The sequence below is a fragment of the Lytechinus variegatus genome, chromosome 18 (assembly GCF_018143015.1).
Source record: "Lytechinus variegatus isolate NC3 chromosome 18, Lvar_3.0, whole genome shotgun sequence".
Lineage (NCBI taxonomy): Eukaryota > Metazoa > Echinodermata > Echinoidea > Temnopleuroida > Toxopneustidae > Lytechinus > Lytechinus variegatus.
The window spans coordinates 9,979,728-10,000,663 of NC_054757.1; the positions used below are offsets into that span (position 1 = coordinate 9,979,728).

At 35.4% G+C, this 20,936-nt stretch overlaps 1 protein-coding gene across 2 annotated transcripts; it reads right to left on the reverse strand.

Moving 5' to 3' along the window:
• Positions 1-2,182: 2,182 nt before the first annotated feature.
• LOC121431993 (erlin-2-like) lies at positions 2,183-18,221 on the reverse strand. 2 transcript variants are annotated; one of them, XM_041629799.1, is made up of 12 exons: positions 18,115-18,221; positions 16,160-16,281; positions 12,377-12,399; positions 10,560-10,640; positions 9,230-9,276; positions 8,475-8,662; positions 7,842-7,915; positions 6,993-7,051; positions 6,440-6,621; positions 5,720-5,799; positions 4,527-4,652; positions 2,183-2,446 (listed from the first exon to the last, which is right to left on the reverse strand). In XM_041629799.1, exons 2-12 carry the CDS (start codon positions 16,242-16,244, stop codon positions 2,333-2,335), a joined length of 1,059 nt encoding a protein of 352 aa, XP_041485733.1. In that variant the 5' UTR covers positions 16,245-16,281; positions 18,115-18,221; the 3' UTR covers positions 2,183-2,332. The 2 variants fall into 2 exon arrangements, with proteins under 2 accessions (XP_041485733.1, XP_041485734.1); XM_041629800.1 differs by having other exon boundaries at positions 2,392-3,102.
• Between the last annotated feature and the right edge of the window lie 2,715 nt (positions 18,222-20,936).

The window sequence follows — 20,936 nt, forward strand, 5'->3', positions numbered from 1 at the left end:
CAATCAGAAATATCTTGATTTTCAATGAGATTTGAGTGCTGTGCACTCAATATATATAATTTAACATCATTGAACATAGAGAAGAGTGACTAAAGTGCTAAAAAATGCACTCACAAACATACTGAAAGTAATTTAAAAGAGATGTCCCCCCCAAGAAAAAAGAACACTCTTGACTAATTACAAACCAACAAATGATATACTATGGAATATTGAATTAAAAAAAAAAATCACATGACGTTTTTATTCTTAACCAAATTTCTCTGACATGTTCAACCATTTTTTGTGCTTCAATAAAGCTTGTTTTGAGGGTGGGCTTCTCTTTTGATAAAATGTATTACAATTCAAAACTTTCCAAACATGAGCTTGATTCAGAAATGAATTCTGGCGAACATCATAATTCTTCTTCATGGACCAACAATGGATTGACATCATCATCAGACATCTGGGCCACGTCTTACAAAAACTTACGATTGATCCAATCAATCGCAACTATGGACGGCCAGCAACATCAACATCTATTATGCATGTTCTTTCAAAGTATTTTCTAGCTATGATGTATATTCATGCATTCACTGTTTTCTTGAAAATTCACTGCACTTCTCATTGCATACAAAGGACATTGTGCAAATTTTTTGTAGAAAAAATTATGATATTGATGGATTTCCATAGAGTTACGATTGATTTGATCAATTGTAACTCTTTGTAAGACGGGGCCCAGAACTATTTTATCATGGCTGCACTACCTAGCGAAAAGGGTCAACTCGCCACACGGTCTACAAACACTCAGTCTTCTTTCCGTCTGGGCCCCGTCTTACAAAGAGTTGCGATTGATCCAATCAACCACAACTATGGACAGCCAGCAACGTCAACTTCTAAAATGGACGTTTGTTCAATATATTTTCTAAACCATGATGTATATTCATGCATTCATTGTTTTCTTGAAAATTCACTGTGCTTCTCTTTGCAAACATAGGACATTGGGCCAATTTTTTTAGAAAAAATTATGACATTGATGGATTTCCATATAGTTAAGATTGATTTGATCAATTGTAACTCTTTGTAAGACGGGGCCCAGAACTATTTTATCATGGTGTTAACTCGCCACATGGTCTACAACCACTCAGTCTTCTTTCCGTCTGGGTCCCATCTTACACAGAGTTACGATTTGATCCAATCAACCACAACTATGGAAAGCCAGCAACGTCAACATTTCTTGTAGAAAAGATTATGACAATCATGGATTTCCATAAAATTGAGGTTGATCGGATCAATCATACCTCTTTGTAAGACAGGACCCTGGTATCGTCCCAGACAGTCTAATCTTATGTCATCTTTGACGAGTTCGTCAACTAACCAATACCATTTGGTCTAACTGCCACTGAGCCCATTTACCACCTTGTCCAATTCCTGTTTGGACTAAACATAATTTGTATATAACCTACTTGGTCTAGCACCGCTAAAGCCCAGTGCACACTAAACCATCCGTTGTGATACGATTTTTGACAAATTTGTATTTTACATGACACATGTTAGACCCAAGAGGTACAATCATATTTGAAGTTTGGCATTCATAGAAGTTTCAAAGTTGGCGTTGTACAAAATGAAATGGCACCCAGGTAAGCATCTTACAAAGATTTGCAATGGACATAACTCCTGAAAGTTTTAATGTTAGAGAATGAATGAACATAGAGGCTTCATGGTGTACAATGTATCTTTGTGGACAGATGGCCACAAAAGATACAGTATATGGTGTACCGTGAAACCCTACGTTTAGTTGTGATATACCTAAATCACATTCAAAACGTAACTGATCAATTGATTTCAGATCGATTTCAGTTTCAGTTTGATCTATCAAAACTCTTCACAAAATAGCACCCCCTCCCCCCAAAAAAAAATAATAGCCGAACTAAAGACAGCCTTCTTGCAATAGGAACAAAGTGTTAATAGACCAAGCATGCATACTGACACCCTGGAGACATGGCCCCGTCTTACAAAAGAGTTACGATTCATCCATTCAATCAATTGTAACTCTATGGAAATCCATCATTGTCATAATTTTTTTCTCCAGGAGATTGGTACAATGTCCTTTGTAAACAAAGAGAAACACAGTAAATTTTCAAGAAAACAATGAATGCATGAATATACATCATAGTTTGAAAACATTTGGAACAAACAAACATGTCGATGTTGCTGGCCATCCATAGTTGCGATTGATTGGATCAATCGTAACTCTTTGCAAGACGGGACCATGGTATAGAATCTGAATTTATGCTACCTGTAATTTCAATGTCATCAAGATGGTGTTCTGCTGCTCCTACTTGTAATCTATGGATTATGAAGGTGACTTCCCTGATGATTTGGATTTGGTCTCTGCTTTTTTGCTTGATGATGTTGAATGGATGGAATCTTGGGCAAAGCCAGAGGCTGCCGCTGCTGCTGGCACAGCCTGGTTGAATGCAATCAGAATTATAAACAACAAAACATTTAGAGAACATATATGAACACTTTCACACATCATTGATGGTGGTAACAAAACTGAATCTCTTTTGTAAAATCTCTGATGAGACAATAACACCATGACCCTGTAACACAAAAGATGCGATCGATAACACAATTAGCTGTAACTGTACAACTACAGCAAACAATGAAGTTACAATCAATTGTAAATATCATTGTATGTGTTGTGTCTCTTTGTTACAGGGTCCGTATTGCATGATGTTCTGGAAGAGCTGTGTTTTTCAGTCTCCGAGAGCTGTTTCACAAAGAGGCAAGTCTGACTTGCAGTCAAACCCAAGTGCCAAAATGCACATATGTTACACATAATACTAATGCGGTGATGGGTTGCAAACCACATACTATTGGGAATTCAAAAGCAACATTTATAAGTCACTCTTAAAATCTTTGTGAAACAACCCCTTAAAACAATAATCCTGAGATTGTCAGTTTCATCACACCATCAATGATATGCAATGAGATGGGGGGGGGGGCTGATTTTCTTAACTTTTTTGTGAGCATGGGGGCACAACGGCCAAAGATCCAGGGAAGAAGCCCTGGTAGATTTGAAAGAGAAGTGCCTCCAGAAGGCCCAGATGTTTATGGTGTCTGAAATGTAAACAGAATAGTATTTTAAAAATAATACTTTCAAGGATATGAATTCCATTTCTGAAAAGTTTATTACCATTGGTAAAATAAGCCATAATTTCACACACACAAAAAAAAAGAAAATAAAAAGTATCATTTTGCATATTTATAGAAAATTACTTTGTGGAAAAATAAAATACTATTTTTAACTATTGCATATTTTTGGGAAAAAATACAAAAGAGAAATTGACTCACAAACTCCCTCAGAAGAATTGACACAATACATGATTTCAAATTCAAATTCAAATTGATTTATAAAATGTATCCCACATCAAAATGTGAACCAATTTATATGTTTTCACTTCTATCATACAAAAAATTGTGGATTTTTTTTTTATCTGGACATAGTTATGTAATGTTACATACAAACACAGGAAAATGTTCATTTAAATTCTTATTATCAATATGCAATTTCCAAACAATTTCATGAAATGTTTATTTAAATGATCATTTTATGAAATGTTCATTTAAATGTTCATTTTATGAAATATTCATTTTAAACCATTATTATCAATATGCAATTTCCAAACAATTTCATCCATTTATTTTTCTCATTCTCTGTGAGATACATTCTGCCGAAGACACAGTTGCATTGGTGAAAGAGATCAAGTATCACATTGGCTTGTATCGCATACAGCTAGAAATGCAATCATGCAATTTAGCAATTATAACATAATAATAAGGATGCAACGTGTAATTCATAAAGCAATGACTGTGGATCAAACACTGCCAAAGGAAGCTACATGTAGGTACATGTATGCAGTGGGACACAAACACCAAACTCTTTATACATTTGCAAAAGCATAGAGTTACGATGGTGGGCCCCAAGTCTGCGCACCTAACAACTTGAGTTAAGATTTAACAGGAATTTCTTCTTATTTCACAAAATCTTTCAGTTAATAATGTTCCATATATTATTAAGTGTACCAAATTTCTCATTAAAAAATGAATTTTCTTGAAAAAAAACCTTGGGCAGTCATTTTCAGATTGAAAAAAAAATGGTTGTGCACTCATTCACTTTGCACACGATTCGGGAATTTTGATGAGAAAGGCTGCATTTTGAGGCCGTCATATAAAATGCCCTAAATTCATTATTTTCCCACCATTTTGAGTCAGATTTTTTAATGAATACCTGTCTTTGTATTGCATGTGTAGAGTTTGTGCTCGTTGCGTATCTTCTTTTACTAGAATCGCGCAGATACGCTTGTGCGCAGACAAGGGGGGCTGCGCAGACTTGGGGGAACTTGCCATAAAATCTTTTTAACTATGGCATTGGTGCTAGGAATCAATATGTCATGCTCAGGGTGTTCTCGCACAAGTGGGACTGTTAGCTGGTTAAGTGTGATTTCCTTCAATTTTTTTTTTAAACAGAGTTTATCTCTTACCTTTGGTTCTTCTTGGTTGTTTCCCATCATGAAGAGGTTAGGGATTTCATTGCCAAAGTAGATCTTAGTGTTGGCTGTTAGTGCCTGGTACTTCAACATCTCAAGATATTGAGGAGTGAGTTTCTCCTGTAATCAATCATAGGATTATCATCAATCACTGTCACGACCAAGATAATTATATCTATAATCAGCATTATCATTAGCATCACCATCATCATCTTCATCACCATCATTATCTTCATCATCATAATCATCATTATTATCACCATCATTATCATCATAATCATCATCACCATTAACATTTTCATCATCACCATCATTATTCATCATTGTCATCATCTTCTTCATCATTATCATCATCAATATCATCATCATCATCTTCATCATTATCATCATCAATATCATCATGTTCATCATTATGATCATCATCATCATCGTCATTATCACCATCATCATAATAATCATCACCATCATCATTGTAATAATCATCATCACTATCACTACCATCATCATCACCATCATCGTCATCATTATCATCATCATTACATTATCATCATTATCATCATCATCAAATCATGGTCATTATCATCATTAGGGTCGTTGGGTAGGAACAGTCAAGTACTTTGGTACGAACATCAAAAGTCGTTTATACCTTGGTCACATTTGCTCAACGGCGGCCATACAGAGAGTCGAAAACAGCCATTTTATTAAAGTGATTGGTTAACATTGGTTTGACTTTTAAAAAATCTGAGCTAGAAGGTCACACTTGTCACCTGTGTCTGTGATATGTTACAAAAATGAAGCCCAGAAAAAATTGCGTTCGAAAATAATGATTTAGTGACCGGAAACACCATCTTAATTTCATCCCATACACTTATGTGTACTATTTAAGCGTCAATAAGACGCCTATTTACAAAATCGGGGTTTGCCTTGTAGTTTTAGCTTTTCATTCTCAATATGGTTGTTTTCAGGGTTTATTAGTTCTAATTCATGCACTTGTACAAATGTTTCATCTTGGTTTGCAAATTTTTTTAACCGGCTGCTTACAAAGTAAAACAATACCTTTAATCGAAAACAGCCATTTTATTAATTTTGATGCAAACCACCTTGTAGATGGTACAAAGTTTTTGACTCGCCGTACGGCCGCTGTAGAGCAAATGTGACCGAGGTGTTAGTAGGAGTGATTTCCTCACCTGATTAGCTTTTGTTTCTTGGATAGATGTATAAAGCTGTGCATCAGCTCTGGCTTTCATCTTGGCTAGATGTGTTTCATCTGAAAAACATAATCAATTAACAACTATGATCAATAAAATTTACCTGAGTTGGTGGAATATAATTATCAATTCAACCTTTGATCTCAACACACCAATCAAGTCACATCATTGATAAAGACTGCAATGGATGGCCAAAACTTTTTGAGGTATTAGTTCCAATCTGTTGAGATAAAAATTGTATTTCTGAATAAACAATTATTTTACTTTTGAAGATTTTATTATTTCATTCTCTGTTGAATGTCATGGTTACAGATTATCATTACATTATATGATATTTTTTCCATGCAGATGTTAGTAATACCCTGTCTCTATGACTCTATATACACCGGCCTTCCATAGAAAATAAACCCTAAGAATGTCAGTGATATCATACGCTGGTATGATGGAGTATAAGAACGGGGGTCAATGAATTTACTTTTACTAAGTACGCTTCCTCCCATTTTGTATATAGGACCTGAGGCAATTTTTTGAGTAATACTGGAATAACACAACCTATACCTCCATATTTCATTGGCATACCAGATATGGTGCCGCATTTTTGTGACTAAGCAACTTACTCCATATTTATGAGCTCAATCAAGTTATTGTAAAGCAATCATTTTTTTATTTGACGTAAATGGACGATGTTCTGATTGATACCTTCAATTGTTGATATTCTTTGTTCGCTCTCTTTCTCCATGATTTTCTGTGAAAATGTGATCTCGGCAACCTGAGCGATCTTCTCTGCCTCAATGACAGCCCTCTTCCTGTCTGTCTCTGCCTCTTTCTCTACTACTCTCTGATGTTGGGCAGCAATAAGTAGTTTGGTCTTCTCATTCTCCCTGTGGAATATCATTTAGCATCAGGCACAAAAATAAAAATCAGACCACAAGACTAAACATGCAAAAACTTATGAAAGTCTGAACAGAAGCCTAATCTCTGTAAATGAACAAACCCTTGTTTTAAACGAACAATATTTACCATCTAAGAAAAAAATATTACATTGCCTTAACATTTTTTCAAAATAAATATATAATCTATCTTGTATAAAGCACTCTATGAATGTAATAACATTATTATTGGTAGTAGTAGTAGTAATAGTAGTATCATTATCATCATCACCATTACCAACATCATCATCATTGCCATCAACATTATTGATATCATTTAATCATATAAAAAATCAGTAAAGTGTATCCAAATCTTGACTTACATAAGTTCATAGTTTTTTCTAATGCTCTCAGGAATCTTTGGCTTAGTAACACGGACAGCCTGTTATGAAAGGTATAAAAAAGAAAGACATATTGATGTTGACTACAAATGCAGGTAGGAAAACATTTTTAAAATTTTACAGCAAAATATTAGCACCCAATGCTCTTCCCATAGTCAGTATGTGATTCATCAAATCACACTGCTGTTAACAGCAAGTGGAAAACATTTATGCTAATGAATAGTTCTGAAAAATAGTAGCATTTTCATCACCTTCCACCACCATCATCATCATTGTTATAATCATCATATCATCATTATCATCATCATCACCTCATCATTATCATCATCATCATCACCACCACCACCATCACCACCACCACCACTGTCATCATCATCACCACCACCACCACTGTCATCATCATCACCACCGTCATCATCATCATCATCACCACCACCACCACCGTCATCATCATCATCACCACCACTGTCATCATCATTATCATCATCATCACCACCACCACCACCATCATCTTCATTACCACCATCAGCACCACTTCCATCATCATCGTCACCATCATCATCTACTGTATTTTCTTCCCATGCAGTGTCCTTGGAAGCTTCAACCCCCTCTATGATCATTCTTGAAACTATTGTGATTTTCATCAACAGCTTGGGTGAGATCATAACTGCTGAATCAAATCTCTCTTTGTATTCTGCCTCTCTGTCATTCATCAGAAATAGAATTTAAATTCTAATTTAGGAGATTCTTGGAATCAGTCCAATATTAGAATATGATACCAATCACAATTAATCAATCTGAATTTCTTTCATAAACATATCTGCTATTTACCTGAATTGTAAGACCTGGTGCCATGCTAGTTAAATCCTCTTGCAATGCTCTCTTTAAATTCTCATCAATTTGATCTGTAATAAACAAGAAAAATATATATCATCTTATTTGCAAAAATACAAAATATTCAACAAATTTAAAGGGTGTTATGTGGAATTAAATAGTTATCAATTAGCACTATACATTACAAAAAGAAATATGGGTGAGGACAAGGTTGGTCTGTGGCCCATTTCATAAAGAGTCATATGTATAGTAGGCCTAACTTTGTCTTTATTGTAAGTACCAGGGAAAACGCAATTGTGACGGGGTGTCGAGGCCAGTTACGGTGGTAGTTGCCATAGGGCCTAAGTTTTTCTGCAAAAGTTCTTAATAAGAATCAATCTTTACCATTAGAAACAATAGTGTCAAAACTTATCTGCGCTTACACATATTTCATGCACTCTATGAGTATTCCATAGTAAAGAGGAAGAATCTTTGAATTTTCCCAATCCCTTTCATTGAGGAATAATTTTGTTGCACTGGAGTGAGAATGAAAATAATCAAAATCTTTTCACTTATTCCTCATTATTAATTTCATTCTATTCTCAGGGGTAGAAGAAGAGGAGGTTTAAGAGCTCCACAAAGCATTTTTACCAAAAAGTTCAATGTAGACTTCTTGTAGATTGTGAGCACTGCAAAACTGGTTGAGTTCATGGTGGACTTTATTGAATATCAGTGTCTTATCGTAGTCCGCTGTATAGTTTTTGACGGTTTCATAAACCACATTCTGTGAGAGTTGATTCACAACTTCTATCCTGTCAAAATAGATCATAACTCCTCCACTGAAAAGAAACAAAACGAAAAAAATAAATTAAAGTTGTCAAATTACAAAGAATACTACACTATCTTTCCCCACTATATCAAAAATTAGTCAACGAAAAGCACAAGTGACCATTTTGGCTTTTTACTACAGACTACAGAGAATCCTACCTTTGGACCTAGTGTGTGTTTTATGCTTATGGTCATATCCGGAATACAGACTTGATTTAAGCATAGTATACCTATTATAGGCACATCAAGAGAGCATAAAATATGATTGAAAATTGTGTTCATAAATCATGGCATTTGGCCCTTGCCCTCTGATTTTGGATCCTGTTTCATAAAACTTATCAATAACAAATACTAGAATTATAAGAGAGAGTTACTCTCATCCAATCAGATGGCAGGATTACAATAGCTTTCAACTGATTTTGGATCCTTTTTCATAAAACTTATTAATCAATAACAAATACTAGAATTATAAGAGAGAGTAACTCTCATCCAAGCAGATGGCAGGATTACAATAGATTTCAACAGTAGGTTGTATCTTGACAAGATGACAAGTTTTGTGACACAGGGTCTTAACTTACCTTGTTCCACAAGGCACATTCTTAACCTCATCTGTTTGTAATGTGGTCTGCAAAATGAATAAGAAACATCAATGGGTTTACTTCCAAAATACCATGCATTTTTTTTTCTTCATATATTCAAATAGATAGATCATCATGACAACATTTCCCTCTCTTTGTAGTGAATATTGTATTCTTGATAAACCACATGTGTGTGTTTGAGTGAGTGTGTGTGTGTATTTTTGTATGTATTTTTCGTATTTACTCTCTAGATTATCATTGTAAATATTTTTTCATCTCAGTCTTGTTGTAATGTACTTTATAAGGGGCCCCTCTCACAAGCTCTGTCTCTGTGGGGTCCCAAACCTATCATGTATTCTCATTTCTTGTTAAACTGTGTAATATGTCTCTTGTTTTGATTGGTTTAAATAAACTTGAACTTGGTTTTGAAATTAGGATACACTTCTCTTTGATAAACATTGAAGAGATTTTGGAATTTTCAGTTGCATTACATGTATGCTGAAAGGTACTACGTTCAAAGATAAAAATGTGCCTCTTAATAAATTACCCAAAAGATGAAATTGTCTTTATGATTAAAGTTTTGGGATGAAGTAAGCCCTATTTCTAATTATGTGACAAATCCCTTACTCAATTTACTACAGATCTTATTTCTTTTTAAGTGAATTTAAGTGAAATGTTAAAAACACACTCAACTCTTATAAGCATGGGGTATATTTTCACACACCTTTTCCACTTGTGTTACACAAGACTGCATACCTGTGATAAAATTTAAACATTATCCAAAGATGCGCATATCTAAAGCTACGAATTCTCCTTGTTTCTTGTCTTTTTATTTCTTGTTGAATATCTCTACTTTCATCTACTTAATGTCATTAAATCTTCAGCATTTTACAGCGTAGATTGGGCACATTAAAAATCAAATCTGTTAGCATCATCATTATTAATTTTGTAAACCACTCATAGTATCTGTCCAATGTTTTAGCTGTAACAGTGAACATCAATAGTCGGGCCCAACTGGCACAGAAGATTTCTGACCACTACTCGTGAAGAACATTGCTTCTGTCCACCACTAATCTCAAATCAAAAGTGTTTCAAAACTAACTCCTTGCGTTCAATTCCATCTTTAATCTTGTTTTATTTGCAGAATCTCATACAGTATTTGATAAATAGTTTATTTTCAAAGATCTCCTGTCATTGATGTTCCTTCATTTTTGGCTTTATAAGACCACTAGCTTTGCCAGAAAAAAAAAGGGAAATTCCATGAATTAGCAACCACCACTAAAATGGGTCTAGCTAGCACACTGTATAGATCTGTCCAACATCATCCTACCTGTACGCTTCTATATGAGGTGATAAATGGAATCATGACATGGAATCCTGGTCCACTGGTTGACTGTAATAAGGCACCACCCTGTACACATAACAGAAGGTTCACAGTTCAATACCACAGTGGTGCTAGAAAGTAATAGTGAACCCCACCAGAAAATACACTCCTTTGTGCCGAGTGTTGAATGGAGACAACTTCAGAGATCCCAGAGACACAAAATTATTGAATGTAATATTTTATAACCTGACTTCACAATTATTTAAACATGGCAGTATTTAAACACTTGAAAATTCATTTTATGGTAGGATTCACTAACTTTTTACAGGGGTATAAGTGGTCACAAATAAAAAGATATGAAAAAAGCTGAAGAGTGTTGAAAAAGTCTGAAATAGAAATAGCTCCATTACTTTTTGTACTTAGGAAAGTGAAAAATAAGCTGAAATGAAGATGAAAATCATAACAAAAAAATCTGAAATCAGCCAAAAATCTGAACTCCCAAACCCCTGTTTCTAGCACCACTGTAAACTCTTCCAAAGTAAAATCTCTTAGAACCATCAAAAAAAAAAAACTTAGAAGATTTGAATGGCACATATATATTGCATATATACTGGACTGAAAATAGGATTTGATTTCGGAGATTATTCAACTTTATAGACAATTGACTTTATTTATTAGTGCATGTTCTACAAATATTATTATTGTACTATTTGATAGCAATAATATTCCATTTAATTAAGAATCAAATATCTAGTTTGCATTGTAACATTAATGACATAATTCAGCAATGAAGACAATTATTAATGAACGTCATCGCAAATTTGCATCATATCCGACTTAATATATATTAACATCACATATCAAAAGATTTGGAAATATGATAATAATTGCATGTATAATAACACTTAATTCTTTGTATTTCTAAGCGCTTTACATTGTAATAAATATTACCCCAGTCACTGGACCCTTGTATGCCTGCACTCATTGTATGCACTTTTTCCACTTACTTGGGGAGCACTCCAAGACTCAATTGCTAGGTATACGACATAAACAGCTTTTGCATCTGTTAATAAAAGGTACCCATTTAACACCTTGGTGGAGAGGGGTAAACTGTGGACTGGCGCCTTGCCAAAGGATGCGAGACCACTGTGGGATTCAAACACACGACCCTCTGATTACAAGGCGAGAGTTCAAACTGCTACACCATGAGGCTTCCACATGAGAAGACAGTTATCATTGTACAACACCTACTTAGCTTATTGTACGCGAGCAAATGGGAGGCTGAATGTCAAACATTTGTACCGTTGCACACAAGACGTACCATCCAAAATGTACGTTTGCACGGCTTTAGGAGGTGACATCACAATACAATTTAATTCATTGCGCTCAGTAAAAATGAAGACCTGTACAATGCGCGTATAAGCCTGCTGGCCAAATGCGCAATGCTGCTCAAGGTCATGTGCGCTTGTGGGATTTTGCTTTTCCCTTTCATTTTTTTGCTCCATTTTCATAGATTACTGCAGGGAAAAACTCTTTTTTTTCATATATATTTTCGCTAAATTCCGAGGCGTTGTACAACACAAATAGCGAATATTCTTATTCGTGCAATGGTGCGAGATTTCACACTCGGTGAAAGAGACGCTCTATTCAACTCAACAAACACCTCGTTGAAAAGAGCATCTTTCTTTCACTTTATGCGAAATCTTGCACTATCGCACTCAAGCCTATTCGCTATTTCGCTATTCGCTATTCGCTATTTGTATACTAACATAAAAACAGGTATTATTCAGAGATCATCCTATCAAATGGTCTCCAATACTTACCCTGTAATACACACCAACATGACCTGAAAATAGATCCAAACAAAACAAGATTGCTAATAGATATTATCAACAAATAACAATTCACCATAACACAATATATAAATGCAAAAGTTCCAACCATTACCAATTTCCAAAGTGGGATGATGCAAGGCAACATTAACTTTAAAGGAGAATGAAACCTTTGGAACAAGATAGTTTGTGTGAAAACAGAAAAATCAAAGAAACAAATCAACGAAAGTTTGAGAAAAATCAGACAAATAACGAGAAAGTTATGAGCATTTGAATATTGCGATCACTAATGCTATGGAGATCCTCACATTGGCAATGCGACAAAGATGTGTGATGTCACTTGTGAACAAGTCTCTCCATTACTTTAGTATATATTTCACTTAAACTGCCCCTTTTATCACATCTATCAGTAGATCATGTGTTCTTTCTACAGGAAGGCATGTAATACAGATTTTAGAAAAACACATCATGGATAAAGAGTTTGTATCACCTCAAGTAAGAAAAAACAAAAAGAGACATTTGGGGGGTATTTTATAGTCCATCAAATGGAAAGTTGTTCACATGTGACATCACACATCCTTGTCACATTGCCAATGGGAGGGTCTTCATAGCATTAGTGATTTCAATATTCAAATGCTCATAACTTTCTCATTATTTGTCTGATTTTTCTCAAACTTTCTTCGTTCTTATTCTGTGATTTTTCTGTTTCGACACAAGCCTATTTGTTCCAAAGGTTTCATTCTCCTTTAAGGGAATGGGTCAAATACATGTAGTAGTCTCATACCCTTAAATGCAAGGAATAATTTTCCTAACCAATTTGATTAGCAGTTTTGGTCGTAAGAGAAACCTCTTAACTACATTCTTAACAGACTGTAAAAAAAAACTGCTACACAAAAGACCTTTCGTATAGCAGTCTTAAAAATGTGGAGCAAACTGCGGTGCAATACCAGTAAAATTAATCCCTGAAAGGTTACAATAAAATTGTGACATTTAAAAAAAACAAGTGGAATGCCTCTGGCCGTCTCACCTGCATCACGCGGTTCAATATAGCAGCAGTGCTGACTTTGCATACTACTCTAACTCGCACAAGATGTTCAGTGATACATGGTTACTCTTATGTCCTCTTTTTATGAACTAGACCAATAAACTTACAGAGATATGATGGTTATTCAACAAAAAACCCCAACATGGCCAAAGTTCATTGACCTTACATGACCTTTGACCTTGATCATGTGACCTGAAACTGGAACAGGATGTTCAGTGATACTTGATTACTCTTATGTACAAGTTTCATGAATCAGATCCATAAACTTTCAAAGTTATGATGGTAATTCAACAGATACACCCAATTCGGCTAAGGTTCATTGACCTTTGACCTTGGACATGTGACCTGAAACACGCACAGGATGTTCAGTGATACTTGGTTACTCTAATGTCCAAGTTTAACGAACTAGACCAATAAACTTTCAAAGTTATGATGGTAATTCAACAGATACCCCCGATTCGGCCAAAGTTCATTGACCCTAAATGACCGTTGACCTTAATCATGAGACCTGAAACTTGCACAAAATGTTCAGTGATGCTTGATTACTATTATGTCCAAGTTTCATGAATCAGATCCATAAACTTTCAAAGTTATGATGGGAATTCAACAGATATCCCCAATTCGGCCAAAGTTCATTGACCCTAAATGACCTTTGACCTTGATCATGTGACCTGAAACTTGCACAAAATGTTCAGTGATGCTTGATTACTATTATGTCCAAGTTTCATGAATCAGATCCATAAACTTTCAAAGTTATGATGGGAATTCAACAGATATCCCCAATTCGTCCAAAGTTCATTGACCCTAAATGAACTTTGACCTTGGTCATGTGACGTGAAACTCATGCAGGATGTTCATTGATACTTGATTAACCTTATGTCCAAGTTTCATGAACTAGGTCCATATATTTTCTAAGTTATGATGACATTTCAAAAACTTAACCTCAGGTTAAGATTTCGATGTTGATTCCTCCAACATGGTCTAAGTTCATTGACCCTAAATGACCTTTGACCTTGGTCATGTGACATGAAACTCTAATAGGATGTTCAGTAATACTTGATTAACCTTATGGCCAAGTTTTATTAACTAGGTCCATATACTTTCTAAGTTATGATGTCATTTCAAAAACTTAACCTCAGGTTAAGATTTGATGTTGACGCCGCCGCCGCCGCCGCCGCCACCGCCGCCGCCGTCGGAAAAGCGGCGCCTATAGTCTCACTTTGCTTCGCAGGTGAGACAAAAAATTGAAAACTCTATGAGATAAGGTGAACCTATAAGAATGTTGTCAAAATTCCATGAAATTCATATACCGGTAATATAATATGATAATAGCAGGGACTTTTTTAAAGCAAAATGAGCACCGAAAGGTGGACCTGTGCACTATATAAGTAGCCACCATTACAGTCCGACCTCTCTTATCCGGCCTCCCCTTATCCGGATCTCTCTATTATCCGGACGCACACTTGTCCGGATAAGAAAGGATATATTGTAAATTCATATATTGAATTCACAATTATGTGGTGGCCATTAAAATCACCAGCTGTTTAACAGGAGCAAATCAACTATATTAATAAAAATACACTGAAAAATAAATCAGACAATATAAATGTAACAGACTCCATGATATTCTATTTAAAAATAATCTTGAATCCAGACGGGATTTTATTAGCACCAAAATGGTCACTCCATATTTTACACAATTTTGGAATTGTGTGTACCGTAATTGACAATGAAACTGGTTTTAGTTAAGTCTGTGAAAGCAGACTATACTAAATCAGATAATAGATTATAGTGTATATAATAACATGGACCTACTAGGACATAATCTACAGAGTCTGCACTGACAGACTATCATTGCCTTGGTAGTGTTGGATTAATATCTATTTGTCACTAAGATCAGTCAACTGTAGATTGAAGACTTGTTTACTCTTAAGCCAAACCTACATCAGATATGTTTACACATTGGTTCTTAATTAAACTATATGTAGTTTACATGCACACCTCTCATGATGCAATGCAAGATCTCATGAACATAAATTCAGAAATCCAAGACTTAAAAAAAGAACCTTTTCACACTTGGATCATTGAAGCATCAACTTTGGTGTGAGTCATGTAATTCCTTTTGGAATTTTCATTGTTTTACTAAGTGACATATTTGAAAATATTTCTTTCATTTTTCTCTAAACTCTAAACCAATTTTATTATCTTAAATATAATAATCCCCCTCCCTCCCTTCCCTCCTCCCCTTTTTGTTATCTTCTCATCATCCTTATCTATTTTTCTCCTCTTTTTCTTTTTCATCCATTTTTTTTCTTCTTTTTCTGCATCTTTGCCTTTTCAGTTTTGCTTGTCCTTTTCCTCTCTGCTTTTTTTTTTCTACTCATTATATTTTTTCTTCTTTGTCATCTTCTTTCCGCTCATCTTCATTTTCTTTCTTGCTTGATTTCTTCATCCTCCTCATTCTTCTGCCTCTTAATTCTCAACTCTATTATTATCTTCTCCCTTCCTCCTCTTCTTCAATTTCTCCTCTTTATTTTCTTCTTCTTTCTCTTTTCCTTCTCCCCATTTATTACCCTTTCTGCTTCATATTTCTTCTTCCATATCATTTTCTTTCTTTCTCCTCTAAAACTGACCAGTGTCTTTCTTCAAATTTTCAAGAAGATGTCAGAAAAATTCCATCCAGAGCAAAATTTACCTCACAAATCTGTTTTTTTTAACTTCAGACTTACCTTCATCAATTCTGTGGATTGCAAAGTTAAAGAGGAATGCAGAAACACCAATAGCAAATGCAACAGCTGGGAGTGGGTTAGCCATTCTTCAACTGAGATCTGTCTCTACTTTTGTAACCAAGCTGAATAAAAAGGATAACATGAGAAAATCACAATCAAAGCTACAATTATTTTGGACATGTTTCACTTATCACATTGACAATGACCACAAAGATAAAGCAAACAAGTGGAACGCCTCTGGTAGTCTTGCCTGCATTATGGAATTCAATATATAGCAGCAGTGCTGAATTAAGAAACTACTCTTTATTCACAACACATTATAAACATATTATAAAATACTATGTTCATTGACCATTAAAAAAAAATACCCACAACATGGATAAAATGACCTTTGACCTTGGTCACATTACCTGAAACTCACGCAGGATACTCATTGATACTTGATTACTCTTAGTCTTAATGTCCAAGTTTCATGAACTAGATTCATATACTTTCAAAGTTATGATGATATTATAAAACTTTAACCTTGTTTATTATATCATTGTTGACCCTAAATGATCTTTGACCTTGATCATGTGACCTGAAAGTGTGAAACTCAAACAGGATATTCAGTACTACTTGATTACGAGATTAGTATACTAATACTAACCTCGCAATACGTGTTGTGAGTGGATTACCCTTATTATGTCTACGTTTCGTGAAGCTTTAAGAGGTCCATATACTTCCTCAGTTATGACATTTCAAAAACGTAAGCTTTGGTTAAGATTTCAATGTTAACGACGCCGCAGCGAATTCGGAAAAGTGGTGCCTAGAGATCTATAGTCACGCTCTGCTATGCAGGTGAGACACTGAGTGGCATTAACATGATCAAGAATCACAGAAATGATGCTTAACTCGTTAGATGTAAACTAAATGATGACAAACTAACACACAAAGCCTTTGTCTATGTCTCACATTGTAAACTAAACTTGATTGAATTAAACTTTTTAAGTTACTTACTTCCATTGTCCAAGAGGCAGAGGCAAGACTTGGCGAGACTTACATTTAGTTTTAAAACCTTCAAGTTCACTTGCCCTGTTTTATAACTTGAGCTGAGACCGAGTTAGACCAAAAGCTTCGGTCTCTGTTATGTTGGTTGTTCAGCTGAACTCCGTTGGCTTCACTCACCAAATACATCTACAGAGACCGAAGTTCTAGCGCGATCTGTACAGTGGACTCAATGGCCATATGTTTATGTACTTAAGATCGGATAAAACGGGGAAGTGAATTTGCGCAACAGCCCAGGTAAGTCACTGTTTTTGTTCCTTTGACTTGATTTTTCTCCGTTTTTTGGCAATTAATGCCAAGAGAGAATATTAATTTGCATTTTGGTCACGTTAATTTTCAAAATTTTTATTCATAAAGACAAAAATTGAAGAGCCCCGACGGGGGGATTTTGCATTGCAAGTCCCCTAATGGTGGCTGCACAATAGCGAGCTGTCTGTGTACGAGGAGAAATTAAAAAAAATAAGTTAAAAAACTCCTCGAAACAGACGGCTGCCAGCTGTCTCTAAGTCAAGACGAAGTCAGCTTTAGTTACAAGTGAACTGTAACCGTGTAAGTCTTGAAGTTCTGGTACTGGTACATCAAAATCAATCATGTCAATCAAGAATCAAGGTCGTACTCCAAAAGTACCATGCACATGCAAAAAATGAATTCAGTAGCTAGTATTATTTAAAAGAGCTGGAGACTGGACTGGACTCTGGAGATCCAACACTACACAGCATAGAAATGAGCATGTGGGACAACACGAAAACTCAAAATGCTGCTGCAAAAGCAGAAATACAAAAATACAGTCATTAGCAAATTCTTGATGAAGTTCATGATAATCTTATATTTCAACTCAAAGATAATGGATTCGAAGTTCGAAGTTTTCCATTAAAAGTTACCAAAGCATTGTGAAAAAAGTGACTTACCGTCTTCAGAGTGACTGAGCTGGGGCTGGCACTTCTCTTAATTTTACTAAAATTTTGCTCTAGCTCTGCAGAGTGCAGGTTTGGTAAAATCTGTATCTGATCTAAATAATTGTTATCGACAGACGAGGCGCGAGGCGCGCGCGCACGTACATATACGTGTAATTTTAGATCGGATATGAATTATTTTGAGGGTGGGGTAAAAATGGTACACGTGTATCAATATCAATGACGTGTATCAATTTGACTGACTGATTTGTTTCTTTATTTATTTATTCATTTATTTATCTATTTATTTATCTATTGAATCAGGACCAGAGGAGAAAAACGGCCCGTGCCCCCCCTTGAGAGGCACAATTTTTTTTTATAGTAAAAATGCCGTTAAAACACAAGTGTGCCCCCCGCTTTTGAAAGTGAAGACCTTCTTTTTTTTGAGGGGGGGGGGGCGAAATGTCCTTATCTATCGGTGAGCATACACATCCTGTACATTACTTTTTTGCACTAATATTACTTGATTACTGGGTATCCTGAAAACTATCAAACGACGGTTCCCTTTCTGGGTCAAAAAAATAATGACAATAATAAATCTCCATGGTAAAAAAAAAATACTCACGCTATAGGGATTGCATTCATGACAACAATAATTGCTTACAGGCTGGGTTCAGTTTTCACGTGTAAATACATATTTAACTTTGCATTTCCCGCTTGCAGACGCACAATCCCCTGCCCATAGACGGATCCGGGGGGGGCGAGGGGCCCGCCCCTCTCTCCCTATTGGCGAAGCAAAAAAATAAGGGAAAGAAAAAAGGGGAAGAGAGGGGAAAAATAAGAAGGAAAAAAAAAATAGGAGGAAGACCGTGACGAGTGAATAAAATAAGGTGAGGGGAAATCTTTGAAAAAAAAATCATGTCACAATATAAAATTTTCGCTCGCGCTTGCATTGCCTGACATACAAATCTTGCTCAATAAGCTGATGCAACTCTTAAAATTTCAAGTTTTATCATAATAGTAAATACACAAAATGTATTTACGGTGGAACATCAAGCTGTCATTTTTTTTTACATAATGATGTTTAAAAAGTGCTCTGTAAAATGTCCGTTTTATGGTCTGAAGGTCTGAATATCAACATTTTCAGCTCGCGCTGAGTTCACGCATTATTTGATTTGTCAAGTACCTATTCTCTCCGTGTTCTCAAAATATCCCATTTCAGGTCTGATTGTCAAAACGATTAAGGACCCCTTGCGCTTGCATTTTGATTGGTAAGTTATGTATACCTCCATATTGATTCTAAAAAAAAAAACTGCTTGAACCCCCTTATCATGGCAGTTTATCAAAAATTTCGGCTCGCGATTTGCGCTCGCATTAATTGTTAAAACTATATACCATGCATCATTTTTCATAATTACAAAATTGCTTAAAATTTCAGGTTTTCAGGCCTTGATATCGAATTTCGTGCTCTCATTAGGCTTATTAGATTAATGAATAATATGATAAAATTTTCATGAATTCTTAATAATAAAATTGTTCCTTCTTTCAGAATGGAATATCGACAAGTTTCATCTCGCACTTAGGAAGAGGAATTGGAAGCTAGTCATTATTTTCACATGATGAAAAAATGTCAATAGAATGTCCCGGTCCTAGATTTAAAAAAAAAAAATCGGTTCGCGCCCTCATGCTCGCATCATCCATATCAACTTCACAATTTTTCAACACAGTGCTTGAAATAGTGCTTAAATATTGCTTCTTTTTCATATCGTAATATCAAATATTTTTAGCTCGTGCTTCGCGCTTGCATTATTGATATTCATAATAAAAAAAATATGTAATTCCCAGATTCTAGGTCTAAATCTAAAACACGCAAATGCATGTTTATTGAAATATGCAGCCTTTCCAATTTAAAAAATCCAGTTAAAAAAAAATCTGCTCGCTCTTTGCGCTCGCACTATTGATTGGGGAAAATACCCAATTACCCATTCTTTTAATGATTTTCAAAACACGAATAGAGTGTTCTTTTTAAGTCTAAATCTCTCATGATTACAAAAAGTGCTTAGAATATCCAGCTTTTAGGTCGGAATGTCAAATTTTTGGCTTGCGCTTCTCGCTCGCATTGTTAGAATATGTTTCCTCTTCATTTGTAGGCCTAACTGCAAATAGTTCTTAACAGGTTCCATTTCGATCAGTCCAGAACGTATATTAAACACTTCTGCTTGCGCTTCGCGCTCACAATAATTGTTTTGTTACATCTTGTTTAGGATCACAAACATTGCTCAGAATAATGTTTATTTTCAGGGCAAAATACATGAAACTGCCATAAAACTTAGCTCGTGCATTACACTCGCACTATCAAGCTATCATATATGTATGTTTTTTTATAAGAATAAAGCGTGCTTCTGAGAAAGAAGTAAATGTTATGACTACCCCTTCAAAGGAAAAAAAAAATCAGCTTTGAGCGGCCGAGTCAGGGAAAATACGGGTTATTTTTTTTTCGCCCTCCTTCCTTATTGGCGAAAGCTGGATCCGCCCTGGCCAAAGAAGAGACAGCCCTTTCAGATTGGGGGTGAGTGTTGCTGAATAAATTTTCAGCCCCTACCAGTCGTGTGTTGGACCCCCGCCCCCTCCAATATCTTCTTGTTCGCATTTCTAGTCGAGTGGATCAAAACACAGAGAAACGATCTTACGTATACGTAAGCTCCCGAAGGGAGCTAGAGAGGCAACTCTTTTCGCGCGTTTTTTATTTTCCATAGGTTTTGTACATAAAAAACATGGCTGCCATTTGTCCAATTTGAAGGTTGATTTTGGAAGGTCAATGTTTAATTCATGAGTAA